We start from the raw sequence: 19,675 nt of genomic DNA, 5'->3' as shown, positions 1-19,675 counted from the left end.
TTTCTCCTGAGCAGGCAGGGCTTCCAGAGATGACATGGGGGCCTGTCCATCTTCCCCACTCACATGAACCAGGAGGGCAGTAAGTGAGAGGCCAGGAAGCATAGGCTTGTCACGCCGGCCACATGGCCCAAGTGTCCTGGGGCTGGCGCTGTCCTCTAGGGGCCCCCAAGGGCTCAGCTCCTCGGACCCACACTGGCTTTTGGAAGAGCCCCAGGCAGAGGGAAAGCAGACACACTGCACTGTCAGCTTTGGGTTTGTGTAACTGATGAAAGAGAACTCCAGAGGTCCCCAATTAGAGGATCTCCAAGCAGCCGTACCTCTCTCTGAAGCTGCTGGGACCCTGTGGCACTGGGGACCATGTGGACCAGCTGACCGCAGGGCTGGAAGCTCCTGGTCAGTGCCTAGTGGCTGGCCTGCCAAGGGGAAGGCCTGGTGAGCAGGCACCCTGGCCACCAGAACCCACTCTGGTTGCAAAGCAAATAATGAGGGGCAGTTCTCACACTGCACAGCTGCCATCAACAGTGTCATCTGGAAGGCATGTCACCCACTACACTTCCCAGGGACAGACCCATCCAGCCACCACAGCCTGCACCTAGGGAGGGAGCGGTCAGCAAGGTAGCACACTGACTGCCACAGAGGGATAGTCGGGCCTCTGCCTCCCAGCAGCAGGCCCGGGAGCGTGGCTGGCTCACCACGTCTGTGCAGTGACTCCAGTTTGGCCCAGGTTGCAGGTATTCTGTCGTGAACCCGGGATCCTGGTGCTCTAACCCAGGGCCGCTCCCCACAACCATCCCCACCTGCCTGCCAACAGAGCCTGCACAGGCTGGGCAGAGGCAGGCAGCTTCCCGGAGGAGGCGTGGGGTCTGCAGGAGCAGAAGGTGCCTCAGCCCACATGTGCCCAAGGGGATGGCAGGAGCCACACAGGGAGACTGAGCTTGCAGGCCCACCTGTTCTTTCATTAGATTTGTTTTAGAAAAAAAAGAAATGATACTATCGAGTGACCATTGAAATACAATGGTAAAACTCTTCATTTAGTTACTAAACACTATTAAGCACTTACTACATGTAAATTTCATAGACAGAGCTACATTCTTCCTTTACAAGAATGGTCCCTTCTAAAAAACTACTGTCACTATATGCTCCAAAGCATACTTGACCACATCTACACTGTATGTGCTGATTATCCCTGGCAATCATGTCTCATGTATTTAGTAACACAAGTGATACTATATTACTTGAGTTCAAACTCATGAGGGAAAAAATAGTATTTTAACTGATAGAAAGAAACATCAGGAAAGAAAGCAAGGCTTTCTCAGTTTGACCTCTTCTGTAAAAGAACATGAATGTACTAACAAACAAGGTAAATTATTTTAAATAAAGAATAATAAGTCATGCATTATTTATGTTATATTAAATAAATGCACTTATTTCTACCAAAGAAGATTATGAGTAAAAGTATCTTTGAAAAACAAAAATTAAGTGCAAATGAATCTCCTCTTACCTTTGAAATCTCAATGACAGTGATGGTCATTAAGTAAACCTATGACTAATATTTCACTGTTAAACTTAATAAATCAAATACTATTTTTAATATCTTAAAATACCAACTAGGTCTGCCATTTTTCAGACCCTCATAAAGAACATGCATCTAGACAACTGGTATTAAGCACAAATATAATCCAGTAATTTTATACCCCATGTCTATAAATCAACTGAATGTCGTCTTCTGGTGCTCTGCTTATTTAGGCTGATTTAAATCAAATTATAGCATAGGGTAACTTATGTAAACTAGAATTTCCTAAAACACTATTTTCAGTCCCACAAAATATTGAAAGCCTATACTGTTTTTACTGGTTAATTATAACTGACAGGTCACTTAAGGCCTGAAAATCTGGTAACAGCGAGTGATAAATGAGACACAAAAATGTACTTGTTCCACAGACTTCCATGGAACTTAACTCTGTCAAAACCTGAAACAATTTCCTTTGGAAATTAAAATTCATTTTTCAAAAATGCACATTTCCAGTGACACTGCTCAGAATATTGGCTTCTCAGATTGAGTTCAGGTACTGAGTCCATTGCCTTCTCACATAAGGTGCTTTCAAGACCCAGTGGTGAATCTGAAACACATACTGTTTTATTTCATTCCCCGTACACTGTATGATACAGAAACGACTCAGATATGATGGCTTTGGAAAATACAGTGACAAGATTGACGGCTAGTTCAGTTTCTAAAGTTCACAAGAGAACTACGCCTTTTAACATCTTTATAAAATAGGGAACTTGCTCCTAACAATAATTTCTGAGAAAAAAAAATGTTTGCAGATTCTACAAGTATGTTTACATTTCCCTGTCATTGTATCAGATGGTCAGACCTTTGGGTTCTTCGCTTTGTCCCCTCAGTGCAGTAGGAGCAGCTGCTAAGGGGAAGGGGCTCCTCTGCAGCGACGAGACAAAGCTGTTAAGATCGTGAGTTGGAGGCAGAGATAAGGAGCATCAGTGTGATGAGGGGTAGTACTAAGGGCAAAAACCCTGCAGGAGAAAGTATCAGGCCTGTCCCATCCAGCCCCCACAGCCCTTCAGGGGTCCCCCTTCATGTGCTCTTTGAGGCTGTAAATCAGTAAACATGCCCATCACCTGAAGTCTGTCTTGGGGCTCCCGGGTAGTGGTAAATAGCAAGACTCAGACATTCCCCATCGAGACTCCTTAAGGGTATGTATGCACGCGGGGGAAGAAGCAAGCTCCTCTTAGTGTCCTGAATTCCTGAGAAACCTTTGGAACTTTTTTGTCAATAGATACCAAAGATGCCCCTTGAGGGAGAACACACACACACAGGTAACAAAGCTCTCCTTTGAAGGCCACTCTTGTGGATATTTGCAGCTTTGTCACTTGAGGTCAATCGTAGACAATCCACATTGTTCCTGAGCCCGCTGTCTCTCAGCAGGCTGAATGTGTAAGCCTAGAATGGCTGCTTTCCTTCAGCAAGAGTTTCCAGAAAACCTCACTGGAAGGGCCAGGGGAAGCAGCTGCAATCAGCTGGGCATGAGTGACAGTTACAGAAAGAATCAGTTTTTATGTAGCCAGTGAAAGTCACTAACCAGCTATGCAGCAGCCTGTCACCTCTCTACAAGATGTCCAAACAGACTGCTTTCAAAGGCAGAAGTCTGTCACACATTCTCTTGTGGTAAATGCCATCCACATAGTTTTGAGGACTTTGAACTAAATTAGCCAATAGTTGACATCTCTGAAGTTTGGTCAAAAGCAAATACTTGCTATCAAATACTTGCACTTGCTTGGCATATACAGAGAAAAGTTTTAAGGAAGTTAGAAAATGTAATAAAAACACCAATTTGAGCTCTATTTAGGTGATAAAGTCATAAGAATCATTTTCATATGTTGATGACTGAGGGAAAAGATGTACTATTCATTTACTTTAAGAAAAAAGACCACTTTAAAGTGCTCCTTATAATGTGATTTTAGACCCCTTTTTACCTGAATTCTTATTGGTTTTGTTCTGCCGACTTTTAACTTGTTCAGTCCAAAGTGTTGGGTAACGTGATGCAATATCTAATAAACAAAAATAAAATAAAATGATAATTATTTTTAATTCATCATGGAACACAAAGTTTCTCAAAGATTTCAGCAGGTAGTATGGAAGCAAAACAATATTGATATAATAAACACAGATCATACACTTTTAAAAGAAATAATTAAATGTTTACATGAGACAAAATGAAATAACATATTTTTTTTAATTTAGCAGATGCTTTTTCCTTTCTTTCTTCATCCAAAAGTATTAAAAAAGTTGCATGACTTCACACAGGCTCCACTTGAAAGAAGCAAGTTTTAAGAAAAAACTCCCATGTACAGAAACATATCTTTGTATGGTAAGATGGATGCTCGTGTAACATACAGGGGTTCACTCAGCTGAATGAAGCAATACAAAGTAAAACATGTAAGACATAATTTTGCCTAAAACATTTCAGAACACACCCTTTTTAGCAATATTGTTGAGAGAATGTAACTGCATATTTACAGTGTGGGTTCGCCATCCTGTGTGCCCAAGAACCACACAGAAGCAGACTGCGCGGGGTGGCCCACCTCTGTTCCTCATCCGCCTCTGACCTCACACAGCTCACCGTAGCCCTCTCCCCTGTGACGTGGTATGCAAGCACTTGTGAGCTGATGCAACAGACTGCACACTGTGCAGCTCTCAGTGCCATGCAAACCTTAGTTGTTCGTATTCGTACTATTACTGTTTGCAAAGTATGATGCAATTCTACCTTTCAGTCTTTGATTTATTATGTACATTCCCTACACTTTGTCTTTAAGCCCTGACTCCTTTTGACCTGAGATTTCCAGATATGTGGGCAAATATCTAAGACAATTTATTAAAGACTAAGAGCAAGAAGTCCATCCTTATCATGACTACAAAATTCAATAAACCTTAGAAACATTTTTACACATGTGACTTTACAAAGCTTATCTCATGCACCAGTCAGTGAATGCGTGAAGATGGGAAATGGCATATGCTAGTGTATACTTTTGAAATATATATTTCATATTACACAGATTATAAAATTTTAGCCCATAGATTTTGATTTTTAAAGACCTTTGTATTGTGCTATAGGAAAGCACCAGCCTCATTCCAAAGTCATCAGGGAAGATGGCAGGAGGCCTCAAAAAGGTAGGAATAGCCAAGTCCCACCCATCTTGAGTGGCATCCCAGCAAGGTAACTGGACTGCACATCCCAGGTCCGTGCCTACTGTCCCCGCTCCCCATCAAGACCCCATTTTATCCTGAGCTCACCTTCTTCATCTCCTTGAGGCTGAGTCTCCAACGCGGGAGCTGATGTATCATCTGAATTCAGAACGGAAAAGATTTGCAAGGAGACTACAATTAGGAGAGTAAGTTAAGTAAGTGTGCATTCGGGACGGATGCTAAGGGTCTGCACGCAGCCCCCACAGATCAATCAAACAACAACCAGCACATGTACAAGCAGATGCCCGGCAGGGCCCTGACTGACACACAGGGGCCTCAGTGAGCTCCTGCCTACAATCCCCCAGTCCCAACAGGAAGCCCCAGGGGGACGTCTGGATGAGTCTAAACCACCGCAGCCAACAGTGAGCCACTGCAGGACAGAGGAAACGGAATGACATGAGCCAAGGGCATGCGGTTGGGGAAGGACACGCACGCGGGCAAGTGGGCGCGTCCAGGTCACCAGACTGTCCGAGAAGAGACCCTGGCAGGAGGTAGGGGGGTAAAGAGGAAGCTCATATCCTCGGTATGCCCCCGTTTCTCCGAGTGGAAAGCGGGGGAGGGCAGTGCATCTCTAGCTGCAGGGCCACCCACTTCTGGGGAGTGACTGGTGGGGAGGATGAGGTGGGGGAGGGCGGGCTGCACGCACAGACCCAAGTGCCAGGGACTGGAGGGAAGGTGGGTGCGGATCACAAAACCAGTCTAGGTCATGTTACTGGATACACAGTCCAGACGAAGAGTCTCCGCCTGACGGTGGGCAGACACCCGGGGCTCCCTGGGGTAGTACAAGGCCAGAATGGCTCTGAGGCAGGCAGGTAGCAGATGAGCCCCTAGAAGACCAGCTCGGGAGGAGCGGGGCCCGGCCTGGGCACGGGGTCCAGGCACTCTGCGGGGCCCAAGACCAGCCCTGCGGCTTCACTCCAGTTCACGGGGGTGATTTTGTTCTATAATAATTTCAGGATCAAACACAATAAGCAGTTATAGAGATAAAAGCAACCCCCTCATCTTATCTTTAACTGTGGTTCAGTACTTTCCCAGCTGGAAGAATAAAAATGAACTTTTCAAAGTTCTTTCAGGGAAAAACCAAAAAGAAATTTTAAAATGTCTTCAACATTAAACAATCTCTTGAAAGAAGTTTGCTGTTCTGCCAAAATACTGACAAAATACCTAACACCATTTATTCAGGATATCCTAATATAGACGATAATCATAAACTGAGAGTATTTTGCTATTGAATGTTTTCCGAGAAACTCAAATCAAACAGGGAACATATCTCAAACATATTTTTCATATTCAGAAGCCTTAAAAGAACATACTGAGATCTTAACATATTTTAAAGTCTTTCAGAAGGACAACAATCAAATCCGTTATTTGTTCTGTGCATTTTGCTGAAGCCTGAACAAGTCACTACATCGGGCTACCAGCCCATCCCCGGATCACTGGGTCTGCGGGGCTGCAGGCCGGGCTCAGCTCCAGCACCAGGCCCGGGTTCTCCCATCCCCACCAGCGCCAGCCTCCTCAAGCCACAGGCCAGGCTCTGGTTCCAGACAGCTCTGCTCAGGGGTCAGGCCCCTGGGGCCCACTGAACTCGGCCTCAGGGAAATGGAACAAAATCACACACAGCTGTATGTCTGTCTCATCTCCCAAGTTTGTAATGGCTCCTTTGTCCATAAGCAGCTTTGTTGCTTAATTTCAAGCATTTCCCTGTCCTGCACGTGTCCACAGATCAGGGGCTTCAGGAGGAGTGTACACTGGGCTTAATTTCATCACTGTGCACATGCTGATTCCCCCAGGACGTTTTTACTCTCTACAGTGTGTTCAACATGAATCGCAGTGAGCAGGATTAGGGAGGGCCCTCTGAAATAGGATTTCTGTGGCCTCCTCCCTGCTGTCATGTTGGATTAATTGTTGTAATCCTGAACACTGGCATTTCCTCTTCCCTAAAAAATACTGATATGCTGCTCAGCACCTCACAGGCTCACACCCAGGCTGCTCATTCTGACAGCCCTGCGGCTCTCCCTTCATCCCTGATGTGCACCGGCCTAGAGCCGGTGTTCTGACTGCCTGGCACTGTCTTTCACCAAGAAAATGGACTGTTTTCCTCAGTTATGAGGGTCTTCAGTTCAATGTCATGGCTGCCCCAGATCTGACACCCACCCCGGCCTGCATAGCTGCCCCACCAACACACTCTCCTCCGAGCCCACCAGCCATCTACACAGGCTGACACCCCCGCGTGTGTTAGTGTGGGCCTGTCCCATTATTTATCTTAATAATACAAAGAGACTACAATCATCCAGGGCAGGCACAGTGCTGCCACAGTTTCAATTCACACTTAAGGGAATGGAACTGAGTAAAACTAGGGTCTATGTGGCTTTAATCACTTTTATTTTAATAGTGGTTCATATACTATAAACTGCATCTGAAAAAAAAGTGCCTGTATCTTTCTTTGTTACTAGAACATTATTTTTTATTTCATCTTAGAAACATTTTTTATTTCACTTCAAAGATGGATATAAAGGCAGGAAATGTGTGCCTGGATCTAAAGGGTGGTAGCTGAGAAAGGGCGGGAAGAGATGGGGACTCATGGCAGGTCATGGTGGGCACATTGCAGCCTGAGAGATGGGCCTGAGTGGGACGGGGTGGCTTCAAAACGAACAGCTCACTGTCTCTCTGGTTCTTGTACCATCTCAGTGGAAGTGACCGCTGTAGGTGGGTGAAGCATTGCCCTTTCTTACGAGGAAGAGTTGAGACACCCTCACCAGGGATGCTCTCCACACATGCTCAGTGGGGCACCTCACGCCTGCAGGTGGTCCCAGCTCCAGCCCAGCCTGAGAGGCCCTGATGTGCACACAAGCGGGCTTTCTGCAGATGGCATGCCCAGCGCCTATGAGGCACCTGGCAATAGTCAGGGCTGTATAAACGTTTGTTGAATGAATAAACAACTAGCAAACTGCTTCAGCTCTCATTACTGGCATTGGCATGTGTTAAAATTTTAACTTGAGCAATTATTTTAAAGCATAGACTGGATTGGTTGTAATCTACCATCATGGAAATTCATTTTAAGATAGTTACCTGTTTTTCCTGCACCTTCCCGTTGGGGTACCTTTTCATGTACAGAACCTGGAAGAGGGAAATAAAGAGGGAAATTACTCTTGGCTCTCAGATGATCATCAACAACTCAGTTAGACAAATACTTTTATTCCATTTGGGTTCATTCTAATTATTTGTGCTTTGTCACTTCCTAGTTAAATTACCTAAGTTATCTTGAACCCCAAGGTGACACTTACCTGAAGTCACGAGCTCTAACATAGGAACATAATATTATCCTCTGCTTCTGTTGCAAACTAGCTGGACATGTACAGAGACCCTTTAATATATAATATATTGCAGCCTCTTCATCTGAAAAATATCATGATGACCTTCTTAACATACAGAACCATGTAGGGGTAGTAATTATATTAGAACAGGAAATGTTTTTAAAATAAAAAGTTATGGAACTGAAGATAAATAAAAACTCTGGTTTCCTCTGGATTCTGGTATATAGAAAATTGAGGAACCATCATTTTGTAGAGAAGCACAGGAAATACACTAAGGCTAACGGAGTAATTCATGACAAAAATGTGTTAACATTTATATTATATTAAAAGGTTTATGTTACAAGTATGACAGGCTGTCCTTTCTTCCCCATTAGAGTGAAACTTCTCATCATTACACCTCCTCACAGGGATAAAAAAAATTCTGTTCAGAATTAATTCAGTTCAGAATATTCTGTCCAGGATTCATTTAGAAATACCAATTCATGTGCTGGCTAATACTCCTTGGCAAAAACGTCTCATGAAATAGAACTTGAAACTCACTGTTCTCTCAATTTTGAATAGGACACTGAGATGCACACCCACATTTATACTAAAGGTATGAACTTTATGATATTTTGAGAATGTTATCTATCCCTTGAAAATACAGTAGCGGCCCTAGTGACAAGTAGCTCAATGTAGGGGCATGGGGGTCCCAAAGCAGAGGAGACACTACCTCCTGGAGCCACTCATTCCCTCCAAACACTGACGGAAGTCACCCTGAGGTGGCGGGTTCTCACGCACTAGCCCACGCTTAAGTCAGCGGGTTTCACGAAGGAACAGGACACACACACATGACACGTTACTCTCGCAGGCGCCCACTTCAGGCAGGCTGGTGCACGGGCCATCTCACTGCCCCCTGCTGCCAGCCTGGGCGAGGCACCCATCCTCCCTGGCTGGGAGTCTGTGAACTAACAGAATGCTGTGCATTCGGAAATGTAATTTTGACAGTGAATAAAAGGCCTACAAGTTGCCTGGTTCATCTGCTTGTACAGATGAGGGGTTCACAGAAGCCACCACAGTCATTTCCCCCTGGGGGTGTTTGTGGCCATTCGCTGGAATGTTACATGGTTTCCAGGTGTCAAAACACAGGATTTTCCTTCTGGTAAGGATCCCCTGGGAACAAACAGTCCTCCTGGAGGGACATCTCACAAGCTTTCCAAAACCTACTTTTTTTGTGTCTCCCTTCTGTGCTGTCTCTTCATAGATCCAGAGTTTTTAAAGAGCTTACATTTCTTAGTCATTGTTTATTTTTATCACATGTTTTTGCAATGAGTCAAAAAATGTTTCTTGCTTTTGACTGGAAATATTTCAGTGATATTTCTGAATATAACTATTTCACTTTTAATTTTCTGAGCTAATATAAATATCCTAAATAATAATTAGATGCCCCCCAGGAGAGAGCTTCCCAGTTGAATCCAGCCGTGTTTCAGTCTAAGACTGAATGATACCGACTGCTGATGGGCAATTGGATCAGAGAGGCCGAGATCCGAAGACAACACTCAGTAACCAGCCCCCTCTGTCCTCCTTTCTCACCCTGAACTAGCCGACCTGGACACTTGCTCATCAGCCCCCCTGAATTCATTCAGTATTTACTTAAATAAATCCCTCCCAAAATAACTCCATCTTGTTCTTAGTAAGGAATCATTTCAAAGCCAAACCAAGTGTCCTTTGATAACCTGCTCCCCAACGGAGGAATTCCACAGCACAGAATCCGGAGGAGATCCTGACAGGGCACTGACTGCATCTCCACTGCCTCCAGACAGGAGGCTTCCCGGGGCCTGCCCAGCCCAGCTCCCTGTGGCACCCCATCCTCAGGACCTGGGGCAGGCCTGGAGAGTCTCTCTGCAAAGCAGTGGCATAGATGGCGACCTGTGACTCCAGAGCCAAAGAGCAACTGCTCTTCCTTCATCACAGTCTCCTGGAGAGGACTCGCTGCCGCCCTACCAGAGTTCGGAACGGGAAGTTCCAGCATGCGGGTCCGACAGGGACCTGGGACAGGGAGCCTGCAACGCAGTGAACAGCTCCGCGCCGGGGGCTGGTGGGTGTGCCAGGAGGCCTAGGCACTGTTGACAGACATGAATACTCTGTCGACTCGCGTTTCAAAGGACACGTTTGAATTCCTTCCATTTGTGAGATTTTACCCCATTTAAATGCTATTTTTAAAGGGGTGCCCTTTTTGATAATTAGGGTGTGCGTTTCTGGTGCGGGAAACCACAAAAACAAGGTGAGGACAGCAAGGTCTCTGACCCAAGGGATGAACGATGCACGATGGAGTCAGGCAGCTCCGGGCACTTGGTTCGAGTCCGGCCATGCTCAGCAAGGCCACCTGACTGCCAACCGCCCCACGGAGTGAGCAGCATTGTGCCGGAGTAGCTGGCAGTCCGAGCGCACTCCTTTCACAAGTACTGACAGCAACGTCGGGGAGGGGCTGACGCGGGGACCGTGCGCGGCTGAGGGCTAGGGGGCAGCTCGCCGCAGGGGCGTCCTCACGAGCGTGGTGCTGAGGCTCCTTCGAACCCAGCCAAACAAGCCCGGTGATCTGAACTTTCTGGAAATGGCACGTCCAGGGGAAGGATGACATCACATGTCTTCAGAAAACAAAGGAGGAGGAAGAGAAGGAAAAGCAAAGCAGGAACAGGAGAAACAGGGAGGGCTGCGGTCTCCCTGCCGCTCCTCTGTGCCTGTGCCATGGCGTCGGACCACCAGGCTAACGCTGGGCCCTCAGGACGCAAAGGCTCCAGGAAGCCCTGCCCTTAGATGAGGTTCATCATCGCTTCCCGGCTATCCTGATGGCTCCCACTGCCTTCCTCGCCAGTCGGAACACGTGCAGGACACGAGTGGCTGTGGGGGCACCAGAAGCGTGTTGCGGCAGCAGGAAGGCAGAGCCGAGCAGCCGAGCAGCCCAGACCCCAGGCTCCTCGTCTGTGAAGTGGGCCGGGTACGAGCCCTGCCTCATGGGACTGGATGGAGCTGCAGGGGAGCCACCACAGCAGGGGCACACGGCGGACGCCCACGAAAGAGCTCAGGATCCGGGGCACACAGCAGACGCCCAGCTGCAGAAACACACCATGAAGGTAGGAAGGATGCACAGGTACGCCCTGCCATCCAGGACAGCTGCCTGTCCCCAGAAACACTTAGTCTGAGACACACGGCTTCTCTCCAAGCATTTCCCACACAGAGACACGAGACTTTAAAGAAAAAGGACAGATACTTTCACCCATAATCTATCACTTGGAGCAAAAAATCCATCTGGGCAGTGAAAAAAATGGAGCATGTTTAAACTTAATTGATACCTGTTTGGAAAAGATGATGTGAATGGACAACACAGTGGTTTGATTTCAAACACAAAGGTTTATTTGGAGAATATATGGAATTGAGCCAACCTTGCACATGGCCTTGTAAGAAGGTTCTTTCAGACACTACTTAGCTTTGCAAACAGCATCACTACGGTCACAGAAGCAGGTATCTCGTCCCTGCCCCCCTCTCTCCTGTGTAAGATAAGGCTCAGCTCACAGCGCTGCTACTGATGAAGTGGGTGAAGTGTGTGAATAAATCTTCCAGAGTGAGGGACGCACGCAGAGGCCAACTTCATATGTTAATCTTTTTCCTTCATCATTTACTACACAAGTTTGTAAAAGAATTATTAGGTGCAAATGTTAACTCACTGAAAATACGTTTTCAGCAATTTTTAGGTCTTGGATGACAAAATCATTTTTAAAAATAAATATTTTAATTCCACGTTAGGCACACCACGTGGCTTCTAAGTGATGATCAGTTGCTGGAAATATTAGGTTTCATATTCCTGTGAACTTTGGACATCATCATTCTGAAGCAGTTATGGCTCCCAGTATAAATGTCTGAATCATGAACAGAATCTCTAATTATAAGCTGCCTGCCCTCTAAATAGAAAATGAATCTAAAAGCAAACTTTAAATGCAAATTTTTCAATATTTTATATGAAAAAGCAGGAGGATGTTTTATGCTTTATTACTGGTGTGACTATATTTTGCCAACTTCCATGAGTCTAACCTAGGAATTTTGATGCTTGGATCATGAAATTTCTCCATAGAGGGTCTGATAGGTCTCCTCAACCCATTAATCAAAACTCAAGCTGCAAACCACTTTCAAATAAAAATGATGTGAGTCATTTATAGGATTTTTGGTAAAATACTAATGGAAAACACAATTTTATAGATTGCTCTTCTGCCAATATTTTTACCTTCAGCACATCAAGCCCTCTTCTGAGTAATAACACAAATAAACTATTGGAAATGTTGCTACAAAGAATGCCCCACACTTTCTTTGCAGACACATACACACAAAACCAGAGCTTTTCTCTCGTGTTTGCCGACGAACGTGGGCATTTCCACTATTGACTGTGGCCCTTGCGGTGATTTCTAAGCATGGAGAGTGCCGTGTAGCCATGACCTGTCGTGGCTGAGTGGGTCAGCTGGCTCAGAGGCTGGGCTTCCATGGCATTCCGGGCTTCACGCGGTGATGTGAACCCACCCTCAGGCACCCACACTGAAGTCTTTTCAGTCATGAGCAGCCATAGGTCACGACTTGTAAGAAGGCCTTGTAAGAATGTTCTTTCAGACACTACTTAGTTGCCTGGAAGATGGCCTTCACTGTCAACAGAAGGTCCCCCCGAAAATTAAAGCAGACCTACCGGGGCACCGGGGTGTCTTGTGGGCCACGGCAGTGCCGCTGATGGGCCTCCCGTTCGGCGTGACGCACCAGCAGTATCCCGTGTAGCTGTGGCACTGGACCTGCAGGTACAAGGGCGGGCGGTCAGCGCAGTGCCTCGAGGGCAAACCGCTCCAGCCTCTGCAGCTTCTGTCTGACAGAGGCCCTAGGGAACCTGTGCTGCCAAGCAGACCCTGTGAGCATGCGGCATGGGGGTGGCCACCTGCAGCCAGGGCTTTCTGGACAGATACACAGGGCGCCCCTGAGTGCTGTGTGCCAGCACCTGAAGGCCCCGGGTCCTGTCCTCCGTGCCTCTGGGAGGAAGCCCATCCTCACCTCCCAAGTGGGGAGCTGAGGCCATAGAGTCAGGAGTCCCGCTCAGTCCTGCAGAGTGGAGGCCAGGAGGCTGGCACCCGGCCACCCCAGGGGCTCTTCCCGTCGCCCCAGATCTCTCCACATCTGCCTACCACCCACTCCCCTGCACCCCGGCCAGCCAGGTGGGCACTCCCTGTGTTCTGAGCTCTCTCCACCCTGTCCCCTTAGGGAGACACTTCTTCAGAGGGTCTGATGGTCTCCCAGGCCAAAAAAGGAACACCGGGATGGACACCCCCCCATGCTGACTCCCTGCAAAGGTCAGAAGGTCCTTGTGAAATGCATGCACTTCACACTCAGAGGGCTTGCAGCACAACTGGCCTGTTTCCTATGAGAAGCTGTGTTAGTTCACACCACATCTCAGCGATCCTTCTCCTGAACAAGAGGTAACAGTTGTGACAGTAGTGAATTGGACACACTGAGACCCTGCACTGCTGCGGACCAAGGGTGTGAAAGGACAGTCAGAAAGCCGGCCCCCTGAAGCTGGTGGCCCATGTGCCCAGGTGGGACTTGGAGCACTTGCTCCTCTACAGCTAAAATTTCAGGCCAGCATGTCCCGCGGCCGCTCAGATTCCCACGCAGATTCCCGCAGTGACGCGGAGCAGCCCAGCGATGCCCGCGGGCTCACAGCGGCAGAGGTGTGGACCTCCGGTTGATGCTGGGGAAGCGGCTGGTCCAAGGCCCTGCCGGATGGCCCGCCGCCCCCACCCACCACAGGGTCCCTCCTGTCACCTGGCTGTAGCTGCCGTCAGTATTGCACTCCGGGACAAATGCCTGCTGGAGCTCCCTCCGGGCCTGCTCCTGAGTGTACTTCCTCTCAGCTGCACACCTGGACACATCTGCGGGGCAGAATAGAGCAGGGCGGCAGTTACACAGAGGGCAGAAGCAGGCATGCAGCGACCACGAGAGTGGACTCGGCCAGGCCCCAGGGCTCCCCAGGCAGAGCTGGCCTCACAGAGGGGTGGCCACGGGCGGGCCGTCCAGTCTCAGCCCGACGAGGGGCTTGTACAGTAAGGGTTGCAGACTGTTGTCCACATTTAATGAGCAAGGAGCCTGGGAATCAGAAAGGGCTCCTCCCCTTATCCTGGTGAAATGCGGGTACATAAAGAAATGCCCGCCATGGCCCGGCCCCAGATGGGCGCCCTTCAGGCCAAAGGCGGCCACCCAAACACAGTGGGGTCTGGCCGCACCGCAAGGATCATACGGGACGCCCCAGCCAGGAGGGTGTGCAATCCCAGGGGACCCCCAGTGTGAGGACCATCCGGTGAGGAAGGCACGGTGGCCCTTCTCGGGTCTTAGTATCCTAGAGCCTCACGGTGCTGAGGGGCTCCTGCCTCTTCCAACATCAGAAGGAGAGTCTCACAATAAATCAGACACAAAGCCAAGCATCCTGAGCCCTCCTCCGGTCCTGCGCCAAATTTTCGTGTATTCATGTTCAAATTACAACAGAATAATTCAATATAAAAAGCTGTTCTTCCTGCTCCTTAGGAAACTACCCCTGGGATTCAGTGAACTAGTGAAAAAGGAAAGTCTACAGACATTAGAGTGTATTTAATCTGACTCTGGACAACCCGAATTAGGAGACAGACACGAACCCCAGCCCCAGAGGCCCACGTGGGCCAGCATAGGTGGCAGTGTGCACACCCAGGCAGGCACAGCGTGCCTCGCCCTCCCTCACCATGCAGGGACGCCCATTGCTCCGGGTGCTGGCTCACTCCCAGCAACAGGAGTTCAAGGTGTGTGCCCGCCATTGACAAAGGCCCCACAGGCCAGCACAAAACATCCCCATGGCAGAGGAACATAGGTTCAACACCCCTCATGCTGAGGACGCCACCACAGGACTCCTTCTGGTCTCTTTGGACCATCATACGACATAGGTCATTTGAGTTTTAAAACTTGAGAAGAATGACTTTCTCCATTTTTCTTAAGTGTTTCCTGATTTAAGTAACAAGCTGTCTAGATCTTAAAGGCCACCTGCATTCCAAGAGATACTCCAAACGCATCCACTGCTGGCATCCCCAGCATCCCCTTTGCCTGCCTGTGGCAAACGCTGCCGGCTGTGACAGAATGCTATCCTGGAAGCGGCTCAGGGCTCTGGGCTGCCTGTGACATTGCTGGCAGAGTCAGGGTGCTGGTAGATTGCTGGCCAGCTGCGGCGGGTGTTCAGGCGTGCGTGCTGGCGACCCCCTTCCCGGGCGCAGGGCCTCCCGTCTCCATCTTCGTCCTGGCCTGGCCACCCAACACTCAGGGACATGTGGTTTTAATGCAGCCTGGGTTTGGGTCAGGACAAACCCCTGCTTTGCTGGACTTCTGTCCTCGTTTTCTCAGTATGACCTGTGGTCTGACTGTCCAAAAGGGAAAGTGATGTGGGTTCTGCCTTGCAAGGTCTCTCCTAGGGTACACATGGAGTCACAAATTGTTTCTAATATTTGAACTCTCATGGAACATGGCAAAGAAGCATATATTTTGCAGACCCTTTGTGGGCCTCATTCCTGGCTTGCCTTCTTTCGAAGACTTTGCATCTGCCGCTGATGGGATAGTTCTCCAAACCCCAGCTCTCATGCTTGGCACGTTAAACCCGAGGGCACAGGCTGCATATTGCTGGCATATCCCCAACTGGGTAGCCACAGGGCCTGTGTCAACCATCCCTCAAAATCAAGTCCGTGACCAACTAATAAATAGAAGTGCTGTTTGCCTCACGTCGCCTGCTAACTTTCCCTTATTCCAGACACTAAATTAGGTGCCGGATCTTTACTACTGAGGGGAGGCTGAACAGCAGCTCATCAAATCACTCTTTCTGCCACACATGAAAGCAGGGAACTTCACTCAAAATTAGTCACATCTCCCTCATGTTCCTTTGTTTCATTATTTATTTCACTGTGGTAAGAACGTGTGACAGGAGCTCTATCTCCCTGGTGAGTTTTGTGTGTCCGGCGCAGGACAGCTCCCCACAGAGCCCTCACCCAGCAGCGTCTGAATTGCTCGTCCTGTTTGCCGAGGCCCCCAGAGCCCTTAACGCCACTTTAACCATCGTATGCTCGCGTGTGCACACTTCAGGCTGGATTAGATGCCCTTTTCATAGAAACCAGAGGGAGCGCAGCGGAATGAACGATAGATAGGCTGGATATTTCCCTGGCCACAGACCCCCTGGCTCTGGGTCTAGAATGGTGGTCGGGTGGTTCCTGAGTGTGGCAGTGTGGACTCTTGAGGCCGACACTGCTCATAGCTGTATCTCGCGGCCCAGCCCGGGGCCTGGCACACACAGGGCTGGTACTGGAGCGGCATGACTGGCCGAGCCAACACGACGGGACAAAGGAAGGGGCCTTGCCCGTTGTGGCTCAGGAATGGTGGTCCTACAGGTGACGGGACTTTTGTCTTTATTGGTGCCAGATGAAGGCAGATGCCATGTTTCCAAAACTGTAATATTTTTACCCACCCATAATTTTCAAGGCCAGACTCTAAGAAAAATTAAGAATTCTGTGCTGCAATGTTCTTTGGCATAAATAAAACAGCCTCTCCCTTCTTGATCTAAATGGATGTGATGTGAAAAAAGGTCAGTGGGTCTCCAAGCTCGGCACCAGCGGGTCGGCTAGAGCAGCAGTCCCGTGCGTCTGTCAGAGCGACTCTGTGGCCACAGCGGTGAGGAGCCGGAGGCAGGCAAGAACTAGGTCTCTGTGTTAAAGCAGTGTTACCATTTAAATGCATAAACACAGAAACAAACTATAATGGAAAAACCCTGCATATACATATGGGGTTGCCAGGTCGTAAGGGAAAACAAGTCAGATGAACGGCAAACTACTGCAAGGATACGGCATCCTTCAGATAGTCTCTCAACACGTATCTGGGAAACAGCTGGTCTGCCCATCTCTATGGTAACCGATAACCGCGACTGGCAATGCACAGAATACAGCCCTGGTGTGCATGTCACCCGGTCCCTCTGTGAGTTCCGGCCATCTCTGCGCAGGACAGACTCCCTGGGCTGAGCTGCGGTCCTCCCAGAGCATCTGATGAACTAGCGCTTCGACGCTAAGGCGTCCCTGAAGCAGAGGAAGGACTGCCCTTCTTGGTGGTTCTCCAAAAATATCCTGCTGCGTTTCTGCTCCTGCCTTGAGCCCGGCAGCTCTGGCACCATCTCCCGTGTCTGCTGTAGCCTGTGAAGAAGGGTGTGTCCCGTGCCAGATGTGTGCGATGCCATGGGGAGGGAGGCGAGCATAATTAGGGGTTTCTGCAGGAGGCCAGCACAGTTGGGCAGAGGGGCCTCGCACACCAGCACGTGCCACGGCTCTCCAGAGAGCACGCTGGTGGGGAGAGGCCCAACTTAGACCCAGCGCGGGGTAGGGGCCTGGCAGAGAAGACCCGACCCCAACAGAAAAGGGAGTCACACACCCACACACACACACACGTACCTACTTACACACACATGCACACACACACACACACACACACGCTCACACCCCGAGTAGACTTCCGTTGCAGAAACACCTGTTTCACTAAAGAAAACCACAGCAGGTTAACAACTGATTGTTAGTAACCAAACTACACTCTAGTACCTGGTCATTTGAAGCGATAGCACTGGCTCCAGGAGAAGGTCCATGGAAACACCCACATCGCTCTGCCTTCCTCAAAGGCAGCCTTGCCAGCAGCCTCAGGGCATAGCAGGGGGTGGGCACAGTGGGCTAGAGAAGCAGCCAGGGCTCACGCACTGTTCTGCAACCCCACTGAGTGGACCTCAGACCCCAGGCACAGCCCAGCCGCACCCACACTGGTCCAGGCCCACTGCACAGCCCCAGTGGCCTCGGCCCCAGCATGTGCACAGGGACCACAGCAGGCCGGGTGCCCTCCTGGGCTGGGAACAGGTGAAGCCGGCTGAATGACCACTGCCCACTGAGAGCTGCCCTGCTAGTGGGTCGTACCTGAGTCCCCTGCAGAGCTCAGCGAATACACAGGCACTCTTGCGGCAATACCAAACGGGTGACAGGCACCCACAGGCTTCTCAGGAACCCAGAACCCTCAATAGTTTCAGGTGTGACAGCCCGTCTGCCGTCACCACTTTCCACCCAATCTCCAAACACCCACATGCACAGGACGCCAGCTCTCCTCCTGCTGGATCAGATGGAATGCAACCGGCCGCCCCCACAGGCAGCCCTGGGTCACCCCTTAGATGAGGAAGGAGCTGCTGAGGTCTGTGTAGGGACCTGCAGCCCCTGTGCCATCAGTTCTGCCCCACAGGATCCTGGCCCAGGCTCGTCAGCTAGAAGGTGACATGGGAAGGGGTGACTCAGAACAACCGCTCTGACAGCACAAGCAAGACCAGAGTGGCCGCCAGCCTCTGCAGAGCTGCAGGGGAGGTTCTGGGAGGTGGCTGTGGCCACAGCCTCAGCACACAGCCACCAGGCCCTGAGGACGTGGATGGTCCTGTGGACATGCTAAGGTAGTTTCGTCATGGCAGACAGCACCTGGAGGGGAGACCCCATCGGTGAACAGAGGCTTCCAAACCAACAACCACTAGCTGCCAGAGGAGGCTCTTGTGCAGGGTCCTTGGGCTTCTCATGGGGAGAGGCCAGGCTCCACATTCAGCACGGCAGAGACACCTGTGGTAACGGCTCATGTGGTCACGTTGCACGGAGGACACGAGGACGTGGTTGTCTTCCCGCACATCAGTACTGTGTGCTCCGGAGCTGCGTGGGGACCCACGGGGACTGTGGAGCGTTGCTCAGGCATCACGCTGCAGCAGCAATGGTAACAGTGACCTTGTGGCTGTGGCAGGGTCAAGACGGGAGCAGATACAAGGAAGCGTCTTGTAGACATGGAATCTCTTACCCACTGGCCCATTATCAAGGCCTTAATCTCCTTAGTCTTGGGGCTTGCAGAGGAAGCTGTTGTCAGATGGCTCTTGTAACTTTGTTTCCAGAAATCTCAAAATACTTCCAAGATATCCTGGCATTTGACTTTTCTTCCTTTTTTTTTTTTGGCTTTTTATTCAATGCCAGAGATTTTGTTGAAAGACAGTCCCAATGGTCTCAGATCAAAAGAAAACTATTAATATTTTCTGTGTGTCTTAAAAATACAAACTCCACAAATTTCAAAGAAAATATGAGAAAAATCCATCATTGTAAACCACTGCATGTCTTTTCAAGGTCAATGGTTAGATCATAATATGAAATGCATAAAACATTTTAATCCAATTCAATTAAATATGGACTAAAATATTTTAATGGTTGTTTCCAAACTAGTGCATCCAAAAGACGCGAGCCTATCCTGTCACGCACCCAGGATGTGAAAATGCCCTCAAAATACACAGCTTCACGTTTGCCACGCTGATGCTGTGACACACTGGCCAGTCTCAGCAGCGGGCAGTCGTTGGGGAAGAACCTGACGGCCTTGGCCTGCCTGGAGCCATGTAAGTGGGTGTTTCTATCCCCTCCCTCCTCCACCCTCAGAGGGAAGCTAGTGACCTGGGTAGAATCCACAGTACTTGCACCCTCGGAGGACAGAGGAGAGT

At 49.3% G+C, this 19,675-nt stretch overlaps 1 protein-coding gene across 2 annotated transcripts in view; it reads right to left on the bottom strand.

The window, feature by feature from the left end:
* The window catches only part of SMOC2 (SPARC related modular calcium binding 2), a 128,372-nt gene that overhangs the window by 68,623 nt on the left and 40,074 nt on the right, over positions 1-19,675 (bottom strand). Inside the window, exons 3-7 of one of the 2 annotated variants that reach the window (XM_037020901.2) lie at positions 13,906-14,012; positions 12,785-12,884; positions 7,832-7,879; positions 4,811-4,894; positions 3,493-3,567 (exon numbers count right to left, since the gene is read on the bottom strand). In XM_037020901.2, the coding sequence (XP_036876796.2) occupies positions 3,493-3,567; positions 4,811-4,894; positions 7,832-7,879; positions 12,785-12,884; positions 13,906-14,012 (414 nt within the window). The remainder of the gene's footprint in view (positions 1-3,492; positions 3,568-4,810; positions 4,895-7,831; positions 7,880-12,784; positions 12,885-13,905; positions 14,013-19,675) is intronic. The other variant, XM_037020902.2, reaches the window with a different exon arrangement.

This window comes from Manis javanica, chromosome 13, assembly GCF_040802235.1.
Source record: "Manis javanica isolate MJ-LG chromosome 13, MJ_LKY, whole genome shotgun sequence".
NCBI lineage: Eukaryota > Metazoa > Chordata > Mammalia > Pholidota > Manidae > Manis > Manis javanica.
This window is presented reverse-complemented; position numbering and strand designations above follow the sequence as displayed.